An 18,572-nucleotide genomic window follows, 5' to 3' on the forward strand; every position below is an offset into this window, starting at 1 on the left:
CAGATAAATTACTTTGTAATTCTAATTGGCATGGAAATTATATAAAAACTGTAATTCACAATTTAATTAATGCAAACCTGGGTAACCATGTTACAGTTCTATGACTTTACACATATTTAGTTAACATTTATCAAAATATGTTCACCTGTCAGTTCACTTGAGAATTTTTTTAAGTTTAAAACAACAATTTAATTGAGAGAAAACATTAATGCCAACATTTTCATCGATTAGCAAGCCAAACAAGGTAACCAAGAGATAAAAAAACAAATTAGATGATAGATACGGTAATATTTTAGGTGTAATTTTATCATTTGAGATGCTAACAAAAAGCTAAAACAAGAGGAAGGTTACGTTTTACGGGTTGAATTTTTTTCAGGCTCAGTAATTGTGATTAATTATAATTAAACTTTAGTAATTGAGAGTGCAATTGTAATCGACTTTCGGGTGGAAAATAATAATTGTATTTTCAATTGTAATTGGTGAAAAAATGCACGTCATCGTGATCGGAATTGAGATGCAGTTAAACACTGGTAATTTAATAATATTTGATCAATATTGCAATCACGAATATAATTACAGTAATGATCATATATGGGAAAAATCTGTGTTTTTATTAGGCTTTACACAATCGGGAGTTTTGGGCCGATCACTGATCAGTGAGTTTAAAAAAACAATCTCCAATCATATGAATTCAGGTGTTTTTTTGAGGAACCAACCAAATTCCTTCGGTACTACCTGATACAGATTCCAAAAGCTTCCATGTTTCGGGATCTGAAAGCAGCCCTGTGACTGTGGGGGCGTGGAAGAGTTGAAGAATTTCCATGCAGGACATGAACATAACTTTTGTTGTCTGTGTGTGTGTGCGTGTGTGCGCGCGTGTGTGTGTGTGGGTGCGTGGCCCCTTTAACTGCGAATGAATGTCCTAGTCCAGGGGTCAGCAACCTTTACTCTCAAAGGAGCCATTTTGCCTAATCTCACCAGCATTAAAGTCCTTCTGGAGCCGGGGAAAAAAAAAAAAAAAACCTTCTCAATGCAAACAATACAGTGTATAAAATTCTATAAAGTTGAAATAATGTCAAATAATTTTATGAGTTAATGGATTTAATTTCTTGCAACATATCTATTTTCTTCCAGAATAGTCTTTGTTAGTTTAGTTATCTTACCAGGGATTTCATTACAATTTAAGGTTAGCCACAGGCGCAAGTTATTGCACAATGTGATTTATTTTTAGGTTAACAAATTGTTTTTATCCTAATTTTATTTGAAGTTAATGTCATTATTCATCAATACCCTCTGTAAGAAATAATAATTAATTATTTTATTAAGTTTTTGAAAGCTATCGGGAGCCATTGCTAAAGAGTCAAAGAGCCACATGAGGCTCCAGAGCCGCAGGTTGCAGACCTCTGTCCTAGTCGCTCGACCATGTGCGGAGTGAGGGAGCGTGTGTGACCAGAGCAGATGGATTATAAAGTGTATGCCGTTTTGAGTGATTGGCAAAATAAACGTTGCAGCTGTTGAATTATACCGGTGTCATGGACTGAGTATATGTGCATATATGTTTTGGACCAAATAAAATCACTTCGGTTTTATCCTGGTTAAGAAGGAGAAAGTTGTGGCTCATCCAAGATGTGATGTCTTTAAGACAAGCCTGGAGTTTTAATAACTGATGAGTTTCATCAGATTTCATTGAGAGATAAAGTTGTGTATCATCTGCATAGCAATGGAAATTTATATCATGTTCTCTGATAATGTTACCTAGTGGAAGCATATATAATGTAAAGAGTATTGGTCCTATAACTGAACCTTGTGGAACTCCATGATTAATTAGCGTGCGCTGAGGATAGATTATTAACATGTGGGTTCTGTCTGATAAATAGGACTTAAACCAACCCAGCGCTGTTTCTTTAATCCCAAAAACACTTTCCAGTCTCTGCAATAATAAATGATGATCCACTGTATCGAAGGCTGCACTGAGATCTAAGAGCACCAGAACTGAGACCAACCCTCTGTCTGAGGCTAAGAGGAGATCATTGGTTACTTTTACTAAGGCAGTCTCTGTGCTGTGATGGGCACTAAAGCCTGCTCTCGTATAAATTGTTCCTATGTAGGTGATCACATTGTTGACTTGCGGTGATTTTTTTCAAGAATTTTGTAAAGAAAAGGGAGATTGAATATTGGTCTGTAATTGGACAAGTCACTTGGATCAAGGATTGTTTTTTAAGGAGAGGTTTGATTACAGTGGTTTTAGAGGCCTGTGGTACATAACCTGTTGCTAGAGATGTGTTCATCCAGTTCACCATATTAGTGCTAATTAGTAGAAAAGAACATCTTTAAATAGTGGAGTTGGGATTGGATCTAAAAGACAGGTTGTTGGTTTAGAAGCATTAACTATTGAGGTCAGTTCAGATAAACCAATTGGAATGAAACTCTGCAGGGAGGACATTAGCTTTGTTTCTCATTGTTAGAATTTTATCAGTAAAGAAGTTGAAGACGATTCACTTTTGATTGATTTTAATGATGCAAATAGCAGAAACTACAGCTTTATCTTGGTGCATTAGCAAAAATATGAATATTTCCATTAATGAATCTCATGCTACATTAATCATGTATGTTTTATTTAACATGACCTGAGAATAGGGGTGGGCAATATGGGAAAAATATCACATCACAATTTTTTCTTTGTAAAATCACGATCATGATTTTATCACGGGCTGACAAGTTATTTTAGTCACACAGTCTTTTTACTTTGTTTAACTGAAGTAGTGTAGCATTAGCAACACTTGCTATATAACAAGGCAGCATATCTGTCTAGTGATTTCTATTTGTTATTGAGCTAACACTCATATTAATAAAATCCTACTGTAAACAGTGTGTGAATCCCTCATTTCACACATATATATCATATCCTTTACAAAATAAAACGTTACTGCTTTGGTTACATTAGGCCTGGGTGATATGGACCAATATTAATATCTCTATAGTTTTCCTTAAAATGGCAATAGGTGATATAAACTCTATTCATTTTTTTATTTTTTTTATTAGCTTTACAAGAAAAACAATAATGGGTCAGAGTCAGTGGAGAAAAATTCCACAAAGACAATTTTATTAATCACTAGCAGTAACATTTTGTGTCACTTTTGACTTTTTCCTTCATTAAGGCTGAAATGTGATTAAATTATGTAGTGTTGCTTTTTTCAGGGCAGCTCTGAGTTACTGAAAGTAGTTTTTAAAGTAAATCACATTCAGGACACTGTCTCTTTAAGAATGTGGAAACAGCCCTGTTTGCTATAGCAGCAGATCTTTGCTGAGGAGCGACAGAGAGTTAGTGAAAAAAAACACATGCAGTGTTTCCTCAAACGTCTCTCAGTGTTTAACAGACAGACAGACATCTGCACTGAGTCTCTGACAGACAGTCGCTAACACAACTACCGTAATTTCCGGACTATAAGCTGCTTCTTTTTTCTCACACTTTGAACCCTGCAGCTTAAACAATGCATCCATTTGTTTGTTCTTCCCTTTTTTGACCAAAGTCAATATGTGCTTTCCTTTGTAGGTGGGAGGTGCGTACTCCTACGACTGCAGCTTTGGCTACATCCCCAATGTAGAGCTGATGAAGTTCATCTCCTTGGCCACCTTTGGCTCGTACCTGCCCAGCTGTCCAGATGTTGACCTGAGCAGCCATGACATGAATGCCTATCACAAAGCCTTTCTGACCTACTCCTTCCTCAAGACGCCCGACGCTCTGAACTCTGAGTACTTCTGTGGTGAGACCTCTCATGTTGATGAGATGATACAGATCAGGGTTGGGGTCAATTACATTTTTCAGTTACAGTTACATTTTCAATTACCCATGTTCAATTACAATTACAGCGACCAGCATTTTTTCCAGTTACAATTATTTTTTATCCTCAAAGTCAACTACAATTACGTTATCAATTACTAAAGTTCAACTACAATTAATCACAATTACTGAGTCTGAGATAATTAACCTAATAAAAATTAACCTTCCTCCTGTGTTAGCTTTCTGTTAGCATCTCTTGTTATAACGGGTCCTGAATCGAGGAGGGTCTGGCCAGCTATGGGGTGTTTCGTAAGGGCTACAAAACCACCTTAGTGGGGGTTGCGTTACCTTTTTACCAACCAATCAGAAAGGGTTTGAAAAAAGTTATTTTCACTACTTGAGTTCCGGCTTAGTTACTGCTTCAGCATATAGGTCATGGGAAATATGAGATCAGGGATGTGCAGTTTGCTTCAGTTGTTAAGCTAACGTTAAAGTTCCATTCAGGATTCGTTAGTGACTGGATTCACAAACCTGACATATTATTATTGTGGCTGAAAGTCACGTTTGGACACCTTTTTATAAGAAAATGATTAGACCATAGTTCATATGTGCTGAAAGAGAAGACGTCCAGCTTTGTGACCATTTGTTTATTGTGGAATTGGCAATAAACTATGACTAGAAATCTATATTTTGACATTTATTATAGTTCCACCTAGGGGTGGGCGATATGGGAAAAATATCATATCACGATTTTTTCTTTGTGAAATCACGATCACGATTTTATCACGATTTTTTCATTCAAATCATTTAGACTATTTGAAAGTTATTTACCAATAAAACAAACCAAATCACCTTCTTAAAATCATCGCCCTAAATGGAAAAAAAGGAATAAAAGATCATTTAGGACAAGGTAATTATCTTTTCTTTTTTTTTTTAAATTGTATGTAAGCAATTCATCACACTGGTTTCTAATACAATTAACCTTTTTTCAGGGCAGTTCTGAGTTGATGAAAGCAGTTTTTAAAGGACACTGTCTCTTTAAGAGTGTGTAAACAGCCCCATTAGCTACAGCAGTAGTTTTACAGGACAGACAGACATCTGCACTGAACCTCTGACAGACAGCCGCTAACACGGAGGAAGCAGCACAGCTAACTCTGTGTTCGTGCACTGGGGGGGAGGAGGACCGGAGCGTACTTATAATTAATGTCTGTAACGCTGACATGCTGACTAGCAAATGGTGTGATTTGGCAGAGAAAAAACCATTGGATGTTCTGTGTATGGATCACAGACATATGACGCAGACACGGCACCGCAAGGGTTAAAATGTGAACTACAGACGGTTCTACGATCTCCGGGATTTGGGTTGTAATCCTTAACGATCTAATATCGTCAGATCGCACACCCTTAGTTCCACCTCAATTTTAAACCATAAGCTCTTTAGAATGTTGTGATGTCACATAAACATGATTTTTTTGCATTTACTTTTACCACTTCTGTGTTTTCTACAGCTCCAAATGTTTGGTTTGTTAATGTTCACAAAGTGTCTTTTGTAAAATTTAAAGTGTCTTTTTTTTAATTTGTTAAAGAATGAGATGATGAAGCCTATGATAGTGATGGGCTTTATATTAATTCATGGCAGCGGTGGGATATAGTTTACTCTTTGTGCAGTTCTGAGACATTGGTTACGTCAGTAGTTGTCCAAGTAGGTCGTGGCCATAGATCTATATATTAATAGTGGCTCTCTAGCCCCATGGGAAAAAACAAACATATTCCTCAACTTAATTCTCTACAGTATATCTATCTCATGCTTATTCAGTGCTTACATCAACTATTTGTGGGGATATATAAAAAACATCATAGACAGCACATATAAGAGTAATAAACATTGCAGAAGATCTAGAACTGTCCCAACAGGACAGTGATTTTATCAGTGGGTAACTGCAACAGACTATTATTTGGTATTTGGATGTGGCCGACTGTTTTTAAACTCGATTTTTTGCTTATCATCAGATGAACATTAAACTTAAACTACTATAAATTAAATGTAACAATACTATTCTGGATTACAATATCATATTTTGAAATATCAATCAAGACTGGACGTTAAGTTACAATTCAGAAGCGAATACGAAGAAGGGGTTGTTTCTGCTTTTGAAGGGGGTGTACCCACTAACAAACCAAAACGCTCCTTTTTGCTGCTGGTCAGATGATATATTGCCTAAATCAGCTGCAAAATTAACTAAAAACAAATATCTATCGTTTAATTTCTTTCCTATTTATTGGTTATCTTGTTGGGCTTCCTAATCAATGAAAATATAGGTTTTAATATATTTGGTGTGGGTGTCTGAGCCTTTTTTGTGTCTGTATAACCCTCGATTTATATATTTTTAAATGGTAAAATGTTGGAAAGCTTGATATGAAACATTTTAATAATTGTCAAATACACATGTGTAGAAATGTACATAGAACTCTAACATGGTTCCCCAGTTTTAAATTATAATTGACAATCTTAATAGAATTTTCCATGCAATTACAATTACAAAGTCAATTATCTAAACTCAATTACAATTTCATTACGATTACAGCAGCAACATATTTTTACAATGACAATTACTATTATAATTACATCATAATTGTAATTAATTATCGATTACGTGATTGCAATTATAATTGACCCCAACACTGATACAGATGGTCATATGAAGCTCCTCCCCTCTGTGAGTGTCTTTCTAGTAAATTATGGCTTAAAGCCTTCTCTGAAGAGTTTGCATGTTCTCCCCTTGAGTTGAACTAATCTAACAGTTTGTGGTCACATGGTTTGTTCCAGGTTTGGGGTCAATTATATTTGTAATTGTAATTTAAAAAGATCTGTTGCTGGTGTCATCGTAATTAAATTGTAATTGAGTTTAAATAATTGACTTTGTAATTGTAATTGCTACAAAAATTCGATAAAAATTGTCAATTATAATTCAACGCTAAACTGGGGAACCATGTTACAGTTATATCTATTGTTCGACATATATGTAGTTAACAATTATTAAAATATGTTCCATATTAAGCTTTCCCCCATTTTACATTTAAAAATATATATAAATCTAAGGATACACGGGCACAAAAAAGCTCAGATGCCCACATCCAAATATTAAAACCTATATTTTCATTGATTAGGTAATCAATAGATAGGAAACATTAGATGATGGATGGATGTTTGTTTTTAGTGTATTTTGCAGCTGATTTAGGACTGCTTTTGAGGCTTTAGTTGAAGCAGTTTTTTCCCACAGTGCCCCAGCACAGACTGTTCAATGAGCACCTGGTGTCGGCCAGTGGAAACCCCGCCCTGGTGATGAGGAGGAAGAAGCACACGGAGAAGGAAGTCCACGCCCACTTAGTGAGTGTGGTGTCGGTGCGGCTGAGGGAGGGCTACACCATCCGAGAGATCAGCCTCACCAAAGGTACCTGCACCCCCCACCCCCTGGCACAGCATGGCGCCGCCGCTCAAAGGGTCTAACCGGGGGATTTTCTCAGGTGGGACGCAGCTGGAGGTGAAGCTGGTGTTACTATGGAAACACAACATGCACATTGAGTACCTGGCAGTGGCTGCATGGCCTCTGGATCCGTCCAAGAAAAGCACCAGGGTGGAGGTGACCATGGAGGGAAGCTACGACATCATGCATGACATCAGCTGCACGCAGCGGAAGCCCATCACCAGCCCGTACCGCACCTCCGTCATCCGACGCTTCTGGAACACTCTGCAGAGGTAGAGCCCAAACACTTAGAACACACGTGTCAAACTCATTTTAGTTCAGGGGCCAAAAACAAAACAGCTCGATTGTGCCCTAGTTTGCACTTCTACGTATACATAAAATACAAACTATGTAAGAAACCAACAGTATTCAAGCAATAAGTGACAGATATCAGTCACAACAGGGTATTCACTTAAAAAGGGCAGTATTATGAAAAATTCACTTTATAATGGCTTTGCTACAGTGATGTACATTCCTTTAGCCTCATTCAGAGGGACAAAGTTAAAAAAGTTCTCTTGTTATTTCACATTTTGTAAAAAGTCAGCTCCGAACGCAGAAACTCCTCCTCCTGACAATCCTGGCCCCTCCTACCCTGTATAAGAATCATGTGAGCTCCTCCCTCTCAGACTACCTCACAAGGAAAACATAGTTAAGGCAGATTGATATTACAATTAATATCTTTACGTTCAGTATATAGATAATCCAGTATAGAGAGAAACCAAAGAGCGCTCACAATCAGTTTCACTTTTAGCAGCCGTTATATCGCCTCATATCACCTTCATAGGATGATCTGACATGTTTGTGATCCAATGCGACGCAACGGTTGGACAAAACAGTCGACAATCGTCTTAAATGGACTATTTCTGTGGTCAGAGGAGGAGAAGGAAGACTGTTAATGATTTACTGCTGCTGTTACCAACTCATGCATGTGCATGAAGGGCCAAAAAATGGCCTGTTCTTAGGAGCGCTCTGAAAGTGACGTTTCACAGGGCTAAAACTCCAGAAAACAGACGAGTTGGGGAAAATAAACCTCAAATACTATGTTGTTGTGGTTCTTAGAACAAATGGAGATGTGTGAAAAATAGCAAAATACTGGACCTTTAAATTTCTTTGATTTTGTTTCCAAATTATATTTAAATAAGAAAATGTTATGTCATAACTTGAGGAAAATTAAAGGATGTTGTTAGAATTTTGAATTTTTTTCAACAGTTTAACATTAAAAATGACTGCCATCATGCGATATAAGAACTGTGAGCCCCTGAAAATATTGTTGTTTTATTTACACAATGATTTACATTTTTTCTGTCATTCTTGCCTTCTCTTGCTAAGGGTCGGGCATTGTTTGGAATTTAACGATTCTGATTCCTATTCTCAATTTTGATTCCTGTTCTAAACGATTCTCGATTCCGATTCTTTGAGCTGTGCTGGTCAACAGGTCACAGCTTTAACAAGATCATTTTTTTATTTGAAAAAGCCTTGCTTCACAGGCAGTTTGTAAATGCACATTCAGCAGTTTGCATTATCTGTGGATTTATATTACAAGTGTGCCTCAAAATAATATTTGTGAAACAGATCGTGTGCATTTGTGAATCTGAAATACAACTGCGATACAAAGCATGTGCATTCGTGGAAAAAAAAAAAGAGTTAATTCATTGTGGTACTGTTCTGATTCCATGGTGGTGTTCTGTGTTATAGTCATAAACATCCAGACTTTCACACGGACTTATTAAACACAAACGGACCTCGGTAAACAGAACTGGCTTCATCGACTGGCAGGCACTAGGACCCAGAGGCGGAGTAAATGCGTCCCCATACTGCATTCACAGGCTGTAATATCAAAGTTTATCATTTTACCAGTTGTTAGAGCTACTGTCTTTACCAGGGAGCAACTTTTTATTCCTGGTGATTGTTTTCCGGAGTTTTATTGGGCTTTTTACCGGTGATTCGCTCCTATTTCTCGTCCGCTCCGCCGGACCAAACTGAAACCGTAGCCAGACACACACACACACGCACACACACACTGCAGTCGCGTTCTGAACGCGCCTTATACAAACCCCGCTGAGCAAGCCGCAGAAACAAACGAGTGCGGGCATTTAGGAATTGAAAAAAAGAATCAAAATGCAAACATCTTTGTAATGGACCTGGAACCGGACGTTAGGAAGTAGGGTTGGGCACCGAGAACCGGTTCCAAATAGGAACCGGTTCTCGGTGCCCAACCCTACTCTTGCGGGCCAAATTGGTTGATCCAAATGACTGGATTTGGCCCCTGGGCCTTGAGTTTGACACGTCTTAGCGCTTTCTCCTCATCACTGCATTATTCTGCAGCTTCACTTAATCTGTTTTCAATCCACGCAGTATAAACCAGACTGACCAGATGTTGGTGCACCTCCAGTCCTTCAACTCACTGCCTGAGAACTACACCATTCCTGAGAGCACCAAGAACGGCGTTCCTCTCTTTTACATTCCTCCTGGATCTTCTACACCGGTGAAGTTCTCCTCTTCTTCTGCCAGTGGGTTGGGACTTTACAGTAGGACTCTGGGAACAATTAGTGAAGACTCACATGCTTTAGGAAGCAATACCAGATGCGTTTTAGCTCTGCTCTGAACATAAAACTGGCTTGTTATTCAGATACAAGACATGTTTAAACTAAGGGGTTCCCAATCTCATATTAATATTGAATATTGGTTCTAGGTATGCACCGAAATTAAAATTCTTGGCCAAAAAACTAAATTATTATTATTATTAGTCCCATTGCATTGATGGCTCTGAAGGCTCTGAATGTGTACTAACCAGTGGCATCTAGGCAGGGTAGGCAATGCCTACCCAAGGGTGAATTGAAATGAATGAAATGTTAATTTTAATTATTTGTTTTAATTATAATATAATTTAAAAGGGTTTTTAAATTTCCGATAGCCTACAATAGCTGTAAGTTTGAAAGTGTCAGCATTTTGAGCTTTTCATATTCCAAATGACTCAACACCACTATCTCCTGGTTAGGGCTGCAACTAACGACTACTTTAATAGTCGACCAGTCATCGATTATTGAAACTATTAGTCGACTAATCGGATGACAAACCGTACAAATATTTGCTCTATATTGCGACAATCTTTTAAATTTGGCTTGGTGCAAATTACGACAAATAAAACCCAATAAATAAATAAAATAATTTACAACTTAGTGTAAACAGGTTCCTTACAAACACAAAAGAAATTGAATACATCAACACTGGAATCTGCTTCAGTAATAGCATTTACACATTCAAAAATTGGTGCATATTGATAATTCATTAGTGTTATTGTATATCATTTATTTATTTCCTCATTAATAATGAAATTATTTTCTAAAAAAAAAAAAAAGAAGCACATGAAAAGCAAAAATAACTACATTAGTATTTTTACTGTTTAATATCAACCATTGCTGCTGAATCTAGTTTAGTTTATCTCTAAAGTTATCTCTAAAGTTATGGTTGATAAATATCTCTCTGATTACTATAATTAAACCAGATCAAGTTTAATTATTTATTCATTCAGGATATTTAGGTATAATAATCACAATATTTACATTACTGTCTAATGGGACCAGCTTTGTCTGTGAACAATGTGAAATATAATTAAATATATTTCGTTTCACAAGTTGGAACAGATGAACAGTAAAAAGGCAGATCACTACGCTTCCTTTGGACATAATTGTGCTATACGTACGTTCACAGTGCATTAGTGAATTGATACAGCGTGGCCGCAGCTACGTTCTCTAGTTAGTGGCGAGATAACACTACAGGCAGAATGACAGCGCTAGAGACAATAAAGAAACTGTCACAACTTTCTTTTGAGGAAGAACGACAGCTTTTAAAAGATGGGAGACCAACACCTGAGCTAGCAAACCTTCAGCAAAGGAAAGTTCAGAAAATTGTTTGTTCTTTCCACAGTGAATGGACAGTTCCGTCGTCCGAGTTAACAATTCAATTCAACTTTATTTGTATAGCGCAATTTACAACAAAGTCATCTCAATGCGCTTATCAAAATATAAAATTTACAATAAGAAAGAAAAACCCAACCAGGTCCACAAGAGCAAGCATTTAGTGACAGTGGGAAGAAACAACTTCCTTTTAACAGGAAGAAATCTCCATTAGAACCAGGTTCAGAGATGGCAGCCATCTGCGTCTACTGGTTGGGATTAGTGAACCAGAAGGACCAACAGAACAGGATAGAGAGATAGAACATCAGAGTGTCTCAGACTAGTTGAGCCGTGAACCACAGATCAGGAACTGCCATCATCAGCTTCACAACACCTGAAATAGAGAAGACTGAGAAGGTAGAGGAGAAGGCACTGACTGCAGAAAAACATGATACATTATTATCAAGTCAACCTGCTTTGGCCTTGGGCCTCACTCCCAGTGGCCTAGTCAATACTTATTATAAAAGTGACGAATCTCTTCCCGTTTATTGGTAAGCTAACAGCGACTCCAAGGTCTGTAAATGCGACCGTTCACAGACGAGCCCATGTCCGCTCTAGTGTTTAGGTTATGTTATGATTCAGTCCTGTTTATGCGGACTGTAAATCATAACCAGCTACATCATAATTCTTGCCAGTGGAAACATTTGAAATTGTCGTTGGTGTTGTAAATTAGTATTAATGCTTCAAATATTAAATCAATTAAAAATATGAAGAAAAAAATATTTAGCACCGACATTCCAACAATATAAAATTAAATTAGATTTCAATACATGTATTGAAATACAGACACTCCGTGAGTCCTCGGACAAGTTAGACAAGCGAGTTAGCACGCGTCATCACACCATTGTGCCTCGGTCAACTTTTTTTTCTCGCTTGCATCAGTTTTTTCCATACATACTGTTGCTGTATATCGTTTTCTGATTTTAGTAAAATCACTTGATCAAGTTCCACATCACAAAATAAGTTTAAAAAAAAAAAAAGTATGTGTGTTTCACGCTGATATCGTATCAGCCAACACTCGAGGCTGTAATATCGGTATCGTATCAGAAGTGAAAAAGTTGTCTGGGGACACCACTAATTTAAACATTCAGCCTGTGTTTTAGCTCCACCCTAAACGGAAAAGAGGTTTTTCCTTGAATACGAGGTGTATCCAAATACTTTTTAGTCTCACCAAATAAACCAACATGTATCAGATGTGCGTTCACTAAACAATGGAGAATGAGTGACACGAGTGATTTTTCAGCTCTTTGTTGATGCTTAGACTTTGTCCCGTGTCTGCAGGTCCTGTCCCTGCAGCACAGTGGATCCAAAGACTCCTCCCAGTCCCAGTTTGCTTCCTACTGGAAGCCCATCCTCTCCATGGATGCAAACTTCTGGCAGCGTTGGCTGCACATGCATCGCATCGCCATCATCCTGGAACACGACATGTGAGAAACCAGACAGAGCTGAGCCTTGTGTGTGCATCAGTGTAGTGATTAATGTTCATGTTCCACAGGCCTCTCCCCAAACATCTGCACACAGCTGGGAAAAACGGGCGCTACAGCACCATCCAGTGTCGCATCTCCCACTCTGCTCTGACGTCTCTGCTGAAGGACTGCAGCAGCTTTGTGCTGGTGGAGGGGTACTCCTACGTCAAACTCATCTCCAGGTGAGCTTCACCACCTGCTTCTGATTCCATGTGGTTTCATGAGCCCAGACTAAAACTGGGTTCATTGTGACTCCACAAACAGCTCCTCTGACCAGCCTCCGAGCTCCTTCTACATGGTGCGTCTCATCGCTAAGACTCCCTGCATGGTGCTACGGCTCGGCTTCCCCATCGCAACCCCAGCTCACATCAGGAACCAGGTACACGGTGTTCAAGTGTTGGGGAGGCATTCATATATTCACAATCACTCCATAGCCACAAAAAACCCCACAGACGATGTGATCTGAGAGTCACATGATCAACATTCATGTCAGTACTAGAACAAAGACCAATCAGAGCATTAACACAGGAAACAACGGGTTTGTCTGTTATTGTTGTTGTTTTGTGTTATTTTGAGTGTTTTTGTCATTGTCATTGTTTTGTATATTTTTGTCATTGTTTTGAAATGAGGGCCAAAGTAAAATATTTGGGATGAAAATATTACAGCCTGGACCGTGTCGAATGTGTTGAATTTAATGCATTATTATTTTTGGCTCAAGGACAGTTTTAAAGAAAATAAATACAATTGTACACCTATATTTTGCAAGATAAGTGCGGAGGAGTGTAAAGTGTGTTTTTGATGTCATTTTGTGTTTTTTTTTTTAATTGCTTTGTGTATTTTTGTAATTGTTTTGAGTGTTTTGTCATTGCCATTGTTTTGTCTATTTTTGTCATTGTGTGTATTTTTTTTCATTGTTTTGTTTATCGTTTTGTGTGTTTTTGGTGTCGTTTTGTGGGTTTTTTGTTGTTACTATGTATATTTTTCTGTTGTTCTTTGTATTTCCGTTGTTTTTTGTCTGTTGTAATCCATTTTATGTATTTTGTAATTCTGTCTTTTTGTTAATTTTTGGTGCCATTTGTATATATTATGTATATTTTTGTAGTCTTGCGTCTTGTTATTGTCCTTCTGTGTATTTTGTTCTATTTTGTGAATTTTTGTTGCCCTTTTGTGTATTTTTGCTGCTGTTTAGTTTATCTTTGTCTCCTTTTTTATATGCTTTCAGTTGTTTTATGTATTTTTGTCATTGTTTTGTGTGTTGAATTTCTGTTGTCATTTTGTGTGTTATTGTTGTTACTTGGTACATTTTCCTGTCATTCTGTGGATTAGTTTTTTTTCTTTTGTGATTCATTTTATGTATTTTGTTGTCAATTCGTGTCCTTTTATGTAAATTTTTTATGCCTTTTGTATAATTTTGTAGCCTAGTGTATTTTTACAAAAATACTAAAATAAATGACTCAAACATACATACAGTAATTACAACAAAAGTAAAGACAAGTAAAACAGAAAAATCAGTCAGCAAACCCACAGTACTGCAAACAAAACGACAACACAAATACACAATATGACTCCAAAAGACATACATCAAGCAAAACAACAACAAACATACACAGAAGGACAGAAAAACAAACAAACCTTTGTTGTTTCCTGCATTAACGCTCAGATTGGTCATTATTCTAAATGCTGACATTAACGTACATAATGTGGCCCTTCAGTCAAATGCCCACCTCTGCCCCAGGGGTTCTGATGGAAGTGTGATGTTGTCTGTTGCCACAGATTGTGGATGAGCTGCGAGAGTCTATCCTCAAGCTCCGCTTCCCTCATCGCATTCAGAACAAAGAGGCAACGCCCAAGACCAAGAGGAGGATCATCGGCCATCCGTCTCCATCCAAGTCGTCGTCCGTCCCCCCTCCCAAACCGGCACTGTCGGACCGAGCCTGTGTGGTGGTGCTCAATAAACCTCTGGAGAAGCTGCTCATCAGGTCTGTGTCTGTGAGGCTCTTCACTGCTGTTCTATTTTCACCATTAAACACCATTTCATATTAGCTCCAGAATATGCAGATCCACACACAAGAAGGGTTTTAATTATGATATTAATTATTGTTATAAATAACAAACATATCTAACAAAATAAATAACTACTTAAAGGAGCATAGGGCAGGATCTAGAAATCAGACTCCATAGTGACACCACGGTGGTTAGTGTAACTGCAGCTAAGCCACCGCGGGGGTGCACATCAACTCTTCACTGCAGCACAGCTGATACTGACACTGTAACTAGAGGATGGAGACCTGACCCGACGGCACCTACTGTAAATTCATCAGCTTCATCAGTTGCTCTGTTTATTTCATGATATACACAGATATTCTAACTAACTTCTCCAACTAAGTGCTGTTTTTTATTGTAATACACAAACATATTTGTTTTATAATTGCACATTCTACTCACGAAGGTGTACAAATTTACGGATTAGTTGTTTCTTAAGTCATATATTAAAAACAAAATCACCTTATACTTTAATATTGGCATATATCGTATTGTGACCTATATCTCAGGATACGAATCGTATCACCAGATGCCAGGCAATGCACACCCCTAGTAACTATACATGTTATATTAATGAAATGTGTGAGGTATGGAGATGTGTGGTGTCTGTATGTGTTGCAAAAAGGGAATAAAATATAATAATAAACAAAGAAAAATGGAATTTAGAGAGTTAAATAAAAAGACAAACAAAATATACAAAATGATTCAGATAAAGTACTAAATGTCAACAAAATGACTGTCTATTTGAGAGCCACATTACAAAATGATATCGATCATATTTTTGTTGCCCACTTGCACACTAGGGGTTAGGAGTGTGACGATATCTCGATATGGCAATATATCGCAATATTTTTTTCGCACAATCGATTATCGATATGCTCGCTTTAAGTATTGATTTATTTCTTTACTTTTTTAATTTAAAAAAAAAAAAGTTTTTTATTTCTGTATTTTTTTTGGACTCAAACAGAGAACAATAGTCAACAACAGTAGGGATGAGAAAAACTGATCCATTTATTATTAACCAATTGATTACATAAATTTTAACCTTCAACATAATATCTACAGCATTCTACAATTGAATAAATATAATATAATATATATCGGAGATTTTAGATGCAGTCCAATAAAATCTGATATTTGTTTTCTGGCTAATATTGGACTGATATCAATATTGGATCCTAATACTAGTGTTGGGGTGGTCAAGACCGGTCTTGGTCTCGAGACCGGTCTCGAGACCAAATTTTAAAGGTCTTGGTCTTGTCTCGGTCTCTGAAGCATTTTGACTCGGTCTTGTCTTGGACTCGGGCTGCCCGGACTCGGGATTTTCCGTCAAGACCGTTCGAGACCAGCACTAATTCCTGCTATTTTAAATTTTTTTATAATGTGATAATAACACGGAGAAGAACGGGATAAAACAATCCTTTAGTCATTATTTAATCCACCCCGTATAATGACCGCAACCTCCCTTAATGTGACTGTGTGTGTGTGTGTGTGTGTGTGTGTGTGTGTGTGGCTGCGGTGTCAGTTTGGACCGCGGAGCAGAAGGGAGATATGAACTAATCACCGGTAAAAATCCCAGTAAAACTCCAGAAAACAATCACCAGTAATAAATATTATCTCCCTGGTAAAGACAGTAGCTCTAATAACTGATAAAATGATAAACTGATGATATTACAGCCTGTGAAGGATGGATAGGTGACGCACTTACTCTGCTTCTGGGTCCTAGTGCCTGCCGAGCGGTGAAGCCTGTTCCTTTTACCGTGTTTACTGAGGTCCGTGTGTGTTTAATAACTCCGTGTGTGTTTAATAAGTCCTTGTGTGTCCGTGTGAAAGTCTGCATGTTTATGCATCTGTCCATCCACTCTTTTCATTATATCCATGTCTTTTAAGGCTTTATTACATAATATCGGCTGTAGTCCGGGCCGCCGCCATCTTGGATTATGTCGTCACCAGCGCGTCATCGCCGCGCATCACAGAATGAGTCAAATAACTGTAAAGAGGTCTTATATTAGTCTATTATCTTTTAAAGTGGTGTTTTTTTTTTGTGTCTTTAGACTCCAATTACATGTATGTATACAATATGTTCCCCACAATATAAACAGGTTCACAATATAATTAATTTTTATAGTTTCTGTTTCCAGAATAATAATAATAATTCTCAACAAGAACAATTGATTAATTTGTCACATGACTGTTCCAGGGTTTGTTTGTTTTATTTAGTTTCACATCTACCTGTAGCTCTATGTTTTTTACACTGATGACAACTTGTTTGTAGTTTTATTTCAGAAAGTTTCACTTTTACAGTTACAGTTGGAAACCTTTGTGAATTGAATATCCTAGTTACATTACAGCTACCAAATTAAACTATATCAACTAAGTGAATTAATAAAAATAACCTGTGTAAAGGCTTTTTCAAACTAAAAAATTATCTTGTGAAATCTGTGACCTGTTAAACCTGAACAACTGAAAGAATCAGAATCAAGAATCATTATTTCTTGGCAGAAATGCTTTTAAACACTTGCTGTACATTCAGCTGACAAAAAAATCTTGTTTTCAAATATGTAGAATAATTGTGAATTTATCAGTAGCAGTAGTAGTTTTAATATTTTAGTTAATTTTTTGCAGGCACCTTTTTTGTCCGTCAAATGTATTTAAAATAAACTAAAATTAAAGAGAGATGTTATTTAACTGTTGAACCTTGTCATAATTTTATTTATTTATATATTTTTTTAAATTGAAAAAAAAATGTTTATGGTCTTGGTCTTGGTCTTGGTCTCGGCTTGTCTCGGTCTTGGTCTTGACTCGGTCTCGGCTCCCGAAAGTCTTGGTCTTGTCTTGGTCTCGGTGCATTCTGGTCTCGGGCAAGTCTTGGTCTCGGATAGTGCGGTCTTGAACACAACACTACCTAATACACACTACTTCAAAATAAAAGCATGTCAGCTTGTAATCTGTTATTATTTGATCCTCATTTATTGTGGACGAAAGGCTCTTTATTTTGTCGTTGTATATACAAAATGTTTTTGCAGGTATGAGAAGCTTCCGCAGGACTTTAGGACACCCTTCATTTTCAACATGGAGAACATCCCGCCTCCTTCTAACAGTGCCGTGCCCCTCAGCGTGGCAGCCAATCGGACGGCCTCGTCCACCCTGGCCTCTTTGTCGCGTTACTTCCTGCACCAGCGCTGGGTGTGGGCCGTCCAGAACAACCAGGGCCCGTCTGTGGCCGTGCAGGCCGTGGCTCACGTTCTTTCCATGCTGTCAGAGTGAGTCCACACACAGTTTACTGTTACGGCCAAAACTCCTTTTACACAAATACATCTAGAACCAGAAACGATTTCACCTCTTTCTTCTTTTCTCTGTGCAGGATTCGTCTTTCAGAAGGCTTTCATTTTGCTTCCAGCGGGGACGGAATCATCAACATGGTGCTGGAGCTGCCAATGAAGGTACGGGAAAGCACCACAGTGCACGTGTGAGTAGAGATGGGTACCAAACTCGGTACTTTTTACCGATTCACATCAAATCATACGGTACCATGTTTCAGTACCTAAACCAGGGTTGGGGTCAATTAGATTTTTCAATTATCCATGATCAATGTCATTTTTTCCTATTACAATTAAAATAGCAGGTATTATTTTTCTCCTGAAACTCAATTACAAATACGTTCTCAATAACTAAAGTTCAATTACAATTACTCATAATTACTGAGCCATGTTTTAAATCAGCTGTAAAATAAACTAAAAAGTTTTATCTATCATCTAATTTGATTCTCATCTCTTGGTTATCTTGTTAGGCTTCCTTATCT

The 18,572-nt window shown here is 37.6% G+C and overlaps 1 protein-coding gene across 8 annotated transcripts in view; it reads left to right on the forward strand.

Moving 5' to 3' along the window:
• Window positions 1–18,572, forward strand: part of szt2 (SZT2 subunit of KICSTOR complex) — a 197,923-nt gene that overhangs the window by 18,664 nt on the left and 160,687 nt on the right. For all 8 annotated transcript variants that reach the window (XM_028445251.1, XM_028445256.1, XM_028445254.1 and 5 more), the window contains exons 8-17: window positions 3,554–3,764; window positions 7,063–7,233; window positions 7,307–7,538; window positions 9,661–9,790; window positions 12,543–12,688; window positions 12,757–12,909; window positions 12,992–13,106; window positions 14,501–14,706; window positions 17,797–18,033; window positions 18,135–18,213. In XM_028445251.1, coding sequence (XP_028301052.1) covers window positions 3,554–3,764; window positions 7,063–7,233; window positions 7,307–7,538; window positions 9,661–9,790; window positions 12,543–12,688; window positions 12,757–12,909; window positions 12,992–13,106; window positions 14,501–14,706; window positions 17,797–18,033; window positions 18,135–18,213 — 1,680 coding nt within the window. The remainder of the gene's footprint in view (window positions 1–3,553; window positions 3,765–7,062; window positions 7,234–7,306; window positions 7,539–9,660; window positions 9,791–12,542; window positions 12,689–12,756; window positions 12,910–12,991; window positions 13,107–14,500; window positions 14,707–17,796; window positions 18,034–18,134; window positions 18,214–18,572) is intronic.

Source organism: Gouania willdenowi, chromosome 4 (assembly GCF_900634775.1).
Source record: "Gouania willdenowi chromosome 4, fGouWil2.1, whole genome shotgun sequence".
NCBI classification, from domain to species: domain Eukaryota; kingdom Metazoa; phylum Chordata; class Actinopteri; order Blenniiformes; family Gobiesocidae; genus Gouania; species Gouania willdenowi.